Source organism: Salvelinus namaycush, chromosome 15, assembly GCF_016432855.1.
Source record: "Salvelinus namaycush isolate Seneca chromosome 15, SaNama_1.0, whole genome shotgun sequence".
NCBI classification, from domain to species: domain Eukaryota; kingdom Metazoa; phylum Chordata; class Actinopteri; order Salmoniformes; family Salmonidae; genus Salvelinus; species Salvelinus namaycush.
Window position 1 is genome coordinate 25,927,472 of NC_052321.1, and position 7,161 is coordinate 25,934,632.

General features: G+C 41.8%; 1 protein-coding gene across 1 annotated transcript; it reads left to right on the forward strand.

The window, feature by feature from the left end:
• The first annotated feature begins 547 nt into the window (after positions 1-547).
• enpp4 (ectonucleotide pyrophosphatase/phosphodiesterase 4) lies at positions 548-6,798 on the forward strand. Its single transcript, XM_039009638.1, has 8 exons — positions 548-669; positions 1,734-1,992; positions 2,188-2,472; positions 2,734-2,853; positions 2,960-3,158; positions 3,362-3,538; positions 3,629-3,898; positions 4,219-6,798. Exons 2-8 carry the CDS (start codon positions 1,735-1,737, stop codon positions 4,317-4,319), a joined length of 1,410 nt encoding a protein of 469 aa, XP_038865566.1. The 5' UTR covers positions 548-669; position 1,734; the 3' UTR covers positions 4,320-6,798.
• Positions 6,799-7,161: the final 363 nt, after the last annotated feature.

Sequence of the window (7,161 nt, forward strand, 5' to 3'; positions counted from 1 at the left end):
GTTTTCTAAATTACGATTGGTTGACTGAGGTGCTTGTCAACGGAACGCCTCTATTTTGAGTACATTTTACGATTCTTGTCATTGTGGGGTATGATTAATCCCGCCCGGGCGCCCGTGTAGGCGTGTTTTGCATCGGCTGAAAGTTGATGCATTCGATTTGGAACTGGGCTGCCTCCCGGGTGTGAGCCAGGTGCCCGCTTCAAAGCCCATGGACAAGTCGGCTCAAAACGAAAGTGAGGTAATTAAGCACGTAGTAGTAATTAGTAGGCTTCTGTGTTTTCCCATGCAAAAGGTATTGCTTTTGATAAAAACGCTTTATCTGCCTTCGCAATGAAAGGTAGTTAGAAATTTCAAACATTTATTTTATGTAAAAGAGATGTATGTTTCTGCACGATGCAACATGCTACCTTGTTAACAAAATGACCGAGTGGCGCAGATCACTGTTCGATTTTGAGAAGGGCGTGCCTCCCTCTCCGCTTTCGCCCAATGACATGGCGGGCAACCGTTGCCCCGCGGCTCAGCATAATCGAATGCGCCCATTGTGAAATTGAAATGACAACAGCTAGCTAAGGAAGTGAAAGCGGATATATATAAAACCAAATCTTTGCTTTTGGAGGAACATAGACTGAGCACCTTCATAGAACGACAATCTAATGAGAAAGCTGTCAGGTACGTAGAATTGTTGACAAACACGGTGCGTATGACGATCTTGCGCAATCGTTGAGCCGGCTGGGTAACGGCGTTAGTAAATATTCAATGTCGGCTACCTGGCAGAGGTAGCTAGTTAGCTAGCTTACTTTTAGCTTGGAGTACAAGTCGTCAACTCTTAGCTAACTAACGTTACACAGCTAGAGAGCTAATCAACTGTGTGTCAGGGATATGTGATGTGGACGGGATGGTGTCAAAATACCTAGTTAGCTTGCAAACTATAGTGTGTCATGTCATACCGGGACAGCACAGGACTTCCTGATTATCTAGCTAGCTAGGTCCATTATCTTGGTCCCATGGTTGTCATATGATGTCCATGTTAAACACTTGTCTGCACACTTTGCATATAGGTGGTGAGGTTCACTGGGACTTGTTTGACAATCAACACAGGTGTGTGTCTTGTGAGCCGTGTGTGTGTGTGTGTGTGTCTTGTGAGCCTTTGCCAGATCACATCAGTGTTAATTCAGTATATTAGTCAAATTTCACGGAAGTGTAAAAGATCAGAGCCCTCTCTGTTCTCCTCAGAAAGATGGTTAACTTAATCTAATGGAAACACAAACTAGAAAATTATATTTGGAATGGGAAGCGTCTCCCTCAGGGAGAGAGGGAGCTTTTTACAGAAAGTTGAAGCTTAGAAAACATGTATAACAAGGTTTTATTGGTGTCTACGCCACAAACCTAATTAGTTTTTTTGGTAAGTTTGCGTAGACTTTTGGTTGAAGCAGAAGCACCTCCCCTTACTGCAATCATCGGCCTCCGTCTGCTTTAGTCTTCTTTCGTACATCACCTTGAACACTTACATATAAAGGCATTATTGGCTTTAAAGCACAGGAGGGTCATAATAATCGTGCGGAACGGCGCAAATGGAATGGCATCAAACACCTGGAAACCATGTGTTTGATACCATTCCACATAATCCGCTCCAGTCATTAACACGAGCCTGTTCTCCCCAATAAGGTGCCACCAACCTCCTGTGCTTTAAAGTGTCTACTCCACAACACTAATTTGGTCTATTTCTCTCTCAGGATGTTAGTCCTGCTGTACTTCCTCTTTACCTTCGCTTCATTGGCTGCTTCAGTGGGACAGACAGGAAGTGGAAAAAGATGTGACGCGGGTGCTGCAGCCCCCATTCCGGTGCTGCTGGTGTCGTTTGATGGTTTCAGAGCTGACTACCTTCAACGGTTCACTCTACCCAACCTAATGCTGCTGTATTCGCAGGGAGTCCTGGTGGAACAAATTACTAATGTCTTCATTACCAAGACCTTCCCTAACCACTACAGCCTGGTAATATATAACATTTCACCCCTGACCTATAACCCCTTGTGAGTTATCAAGGGGATGGTGTACTACAAACATTTCAGAAATTGAATACCCAAAAAGCCTACTAAATAAGTAGTATGGGAATTTGATAACATCTGAGTTCTAGCCAGCAGTTTGTATGACCCCTAAATGCTAACCTCTTACCTCTATGCCCTCCAGGTGACAGGTCTGTATGCAGAGTCTCATGGCGTCATAGCTAGCAATATGTATGACCACGTGACTCAGAAGCACTTCACTATCTTCAACGACACCGACCCTTTCTGGTGGAACGAAGCTGAACCCCTCTGGGTCACTGCACTGGATTGTGGGTACAAGACGGGCGTGGCCATGTGGCCGGGGTCAGACGTGCCAATCAGGAACAGAACAGCGACTCACTTCATGCCCTACAACCCCTCCGTGACCTTTAGTCAACGCCTGGCCAACGTCACTCACTGGCTGACTGGGGTATGTAACTTCTGACCCATAATCCCAGTTTTCACTGAGTACTGCTTTCAGAGATGGAAGAGGAAGTGAGACATCCCACTCCCTAATCTTTTATGGTTCATATACAGTCAATGAACTAAGCAGACTAGTCCCAGCTGCTATTGCATTGGTGTCTTTGGGAGAGCAACCCCTTAAGCAGACCGGAGGTGTGACCATTCTTCCCCCAATGGTAAACGGCCTGAGTAAGACATCTTCATTTATCCTCCATTCCTCTCTCTCCAGGGCCAGGGTAAAGGGGAGGGGCCAGTATCGTTTGCAGCTCTGTATTGGGAGGAGCCAGACAGGACAGGTCACATGTATGGACCAGACAACACCACCCACATAGGACAGGCTCTTAAAGAGGTACTGTACATGTGTGTGTAACACAATATTACATTGCATTATATTGTGCTCAGTTCTGCTGATTTTGAACTGTATGGGTTTGTGTGTGTGTGATGTGTGTTAACAGGTAGATGACAATGTGGGTCTGCTGATGTCAGAGCTGAAGCGTGCAGGGTTGTGGGGGCATGTCAATGTCATCATCACCAGTGACCATGGAATGGCTCAGTGTTCCACTGATCGCATCATCAGGCTGGATGACTGTCTGCACCCTGACAACTACTCAGTAGTAGACCTAACCCCTATCGCTGCTATCATACCAAACAGAGGTGTACACACACACACACACACACACTTGCTATGAGTGAGAAGTTTGTGACTGGTTAAAGGAGAGGTTGGTTAATGTGTGTGTGTGTGTGTGTGTGTGTGTGTGTGTGTGTGTGTGTGTGTGTGTGTGTGTGTGTGTGTGTGTGTGTGTGTGTGTGTGTGTGTGTGTGTGTGTGGTGTGTGTGTGTGTGTGTGTGTGTGTCAGTGTCAGACCCCAAGGCTGTGTTTTCCCTACTGAGTGGTTGCCATACCCACATGACTGCCTACCTGAAGAAGGACCTTCCTGATAGGCTGCACTACAGGAACAATGACAGGGTTCAACCAATCATATTAGTCGCTGACGAGGGATGGACTATCGTACAGAGCGGAGGGCTACCACGTCGTAAGGCTTTTACACATGACCCACACACATATATTTATATATATATATATATATATAAACTAACCGTCTGTCTCTGTGTGTACACTCTAGTGGGAGACCACGGCTATGACAACACTCTACCCAGCATGCACCCCTTCCTGGTGGCAGTGGGCCCAGGCTTCCTTCCTGGTTACCGTCTCCCGCTGTTAGAGAGTGTTGATGTCTACCCAATAATGTGTCAGCTGCTAGGGGTTCCACCAGCACCAAACAACGGATCTCTGTCCCAGGCACGCTGCTTCCTGGCTGGGGAGGACTGTGTCGACATCCCCCTGGTGGTGGGACTGGTGGTGGGGGTACTGCTGGTTCTCACCACACTCACTGGTTAGTCTGCGGTATTGCTTGTAATATATACGTTACAATATCATGTTTTAAGTGAAATATGTCGTTTTTGTAATAGTCGAAAGAGATAGGAAATTTAAAGGAGCACCCTTCTCTCTCTTTCTCGCTCTCTTCTCTTTCTATATACTACTTTTATATTTTATATTTTGTCATTGACTTTAATATTTGACTTTTTATTATTGATATTTGTACTGCACTGTTGAGGAGAGCTTGCAAGTAAGCATTTCACTATACCGTTTACACCTCTGTATCCTCTTAAATGTGACCAATAAACTTTGTGTTGATCTCTCTCTCGCTGTCAGGACTGTTCAAGTTGTGGAGGCCACGGCGTCAGTCATCCTCTCGTCCCTTCCAACGCCTCTCTATACAGGACGATGATGATGATGACCCTCTGCTGGACTAGAGTAAACAACTCCCAGCTCGACTAGACTGACCAATCACAGATCAGAACGTCATATCACATCCAACCAGAGGTCATCACCACCACGCTCCTAACAACCAATCGGTACTCTGGTCAAACGTTTTGCACTAAATAGGGAAGAGAGTTTCATTTCAGACACAGCCATACTCTGTTATGAGACTAAACAGAGCGGTTGTCAGATTTCAGATTTACACACTCCTCTTTCTCTGTGGTACCATACTCATGGCATATTCAAATAAATGCATGAACTATAAATAAACAAATATTAAACCACAAATAGTTAAAAATAAAGAAATAAGACACCAAAGAGAACAATCAGTTGGTAGAAACAAACTGGGGTTACTTGATTATGTCTATATACAAAGAAGCCACCTATAATGATATAACATGTTATATATGTAAAACAAAATCTCAGTTCATTTGTAAAGATTTGCAAGACAATCATAAAATTAAGTATACATCATTATGTTTGTTAAGAGAGATTCTAGTAAAGGGAAGTAAATCTGAATATTGAAGAGTATATTTCATAAGAGTACCGCTATATTGCAGTAGTATATTGAACAGCAGTCATGCTGTAGAGTTGTTATATAGGTTTTATTAAGGGTTTTATTAGAAATTCTGTATACTACTGAGCCAGGGAGTGGAGTCAAAAACCGGACTGAAGCTATGTTTCTGTTGATGGTGTCTGTTAGTCACATAATTAGATTTTATTTAGTAGTGTGTGTTTGCTGAGCTAAGCTATAGCACTGGCACTATATGGTTTCCTGTAGTGTTAAGGAGACCTGTTATGCTGTTAGATTCATGTTCAGGGGCCTCATTTATAAATGTTGCGTAAGTACAAAGTATACCCCAAAACCTGCATGCTCCAGTTTTCATGCAAAAGTTGGCATTTATATAAACTGAACTTGACTTGAGAATGTGCTTAACTCCCTGCAAACTTTAGACCATGCATATGGTCAATATCTAGTGGTTAAAGTTTTCTATTGCAAGCAGGCATGTACTGAAAGTAGGCATAATTTGTGCAGATGGGGTATATGATAATACACCTATTCATAATAATATCCCCCCATCCAGGAGCCATTTGCTGTCAGTGAGAAAAGCCAAAATCTATGTTTTATTTTTGGAATGTAAAATAATTAGACCTAGGAATCTATTTCCTTTTTATTTTATTAATGATTGCAGTAGCCTAGATTACAGTATTATAATTTTTTTGTAGCCTAGAGCCTAGACAATGTTTCAGAATTGGCGGGCAGTCCAGCATATTTCGGTTGAGGGAAAAGTCGATGCAAAACATGTTGAATTCAAACATTATGCTGACAGGTCCACAACAATTTGCCTTTTTTTTTATACATTGTCACAGTTCTTTGCCAAATACAGCATAATTTACTGCAAATTATTAAAACATTCTGCCAACACTGTAAATAGACCGGTAGCTTATGTAACATTTTTGACAGTAGGCTACAGTATTGCTGTTCTATAGGAGCGCGGAGTGCAGTATCATAGCATATTTAATCTCAGAGCCTATACCAAGGCAGGAGATAAATACACAATCTATTGAAAAACTAAATATTGAACAATTTCTTTTGCTGTAGCATTTACTTTGATTGTATATTTTAAACAATTTAAATCTTGCAGAATGCAAGGACAGTGTATAGCACTCCCTTTAGGTAGCAAGCATGTTTATTTTGAAAAAGTCACTGCAAAATATCAAAACGTTCTGCCCACACCTCTACAGAAATGTGATCAAATTAGCCATTACCCTTTTTTTTTTTTTAACTGTCGTGGCCTAATTCCAATAGTTCCAAATTATACAGCAAATAAAGGGTGTTATTGTCACCATAAATGGTGACTGGCGCCGTTATAATGCTCGTTCACACACGCACAGTTTTAGGATGGTTCGGATTTATAACTGGACATATGTGTATGTATGGTGTGCGCCAAGTTTATAAATCTCAATATTTTTAGACTTAGGTATTCGTTTTCAGAAATAGCGCACGCAGATATTTTGTTTCACATTTACGCAGCGGTTATAAATGAAGCCCCAGGTCCTTTATCTAAAAATAAGTAATTGAAGAAGAACTTTACTGTTTTGAGTTTGATTCTCTCTTCAAGCTACAGTGTGTTTGCATGTGTGTGTCGGCTGAGAAAGGGTGTCCAATGTCTTTTTATTATTCTTTAAAATCTTTTTATGCACATGTTTCTTTTGTGTGGTTTGTTTCCAGATAGCTCAGATCTTCCATTATTAAATGATTGTAGTTGTATAGAGGAGTCGAAGACCTGCTGTTACTGTGGGTACTATACCATAGTTACTATGTTTGCAGTACTATGATTACTGTGCTGTTACTATGGTTACTGTGTTGTTACTATGCGAACCAGTTGATGTCCCACCTCCAGGTGGCTACTGAATTGGTCCTCTGTTTGTTTCTGCTCATATTGTCATTGAATGACAAATAAAAGTATAAAGTGTACACATTGTATCATTATTTTTCAAAATGCTTAGACTCCACACCCACTATCGCTTCCCCCTACCTACAGCTGAAGTCGGAAGTTTACATACACATAGGTTGGAGTCATTAAAACACATTTTTCAATCACTCCACAAATTTCTTGTTAACAAACTATAGTTTTGGCAAGTCGGTTAGGACTTGCCATCTACTTTGTGCATGACACAAGTAATTTTTCCAACAATTGTTAACAGACAGATTATTTCACTTATAATTCACTGTATGATAATTCCAGTGGGTCAGAAGTTTACATACACTAAGTTGACTGTGCCTTTAAACAGCTTGGGAAATTCCAGAAAATGATGTCATGGCTTTAGAAG

Bases quoted from the DNA above. Each gene is read 5' to 3' on its own strand.
- enpp4 (XM_039009638.1), top strand. From the start codon at position 1,735: ATGTTAGTCCTGCTGTACTTCCTCTTTACCTTCGCTTCATTGGCTGCT. The intron at 2,473-2,733 runs GTATGTAACTTC...CTCTCTCTCCAG, and splicing joins TCACTCACTGGCTGACTGGG to GGCCAGGGTAAAGGGGAGGG. The intron at 3,539-3,628 runs GTAAGGCTTTTA...TGTACACTCTAG, and splicing joins GAGCGGAGGGCTACCACGTC to TGGGAGACCACGGCTATGAC.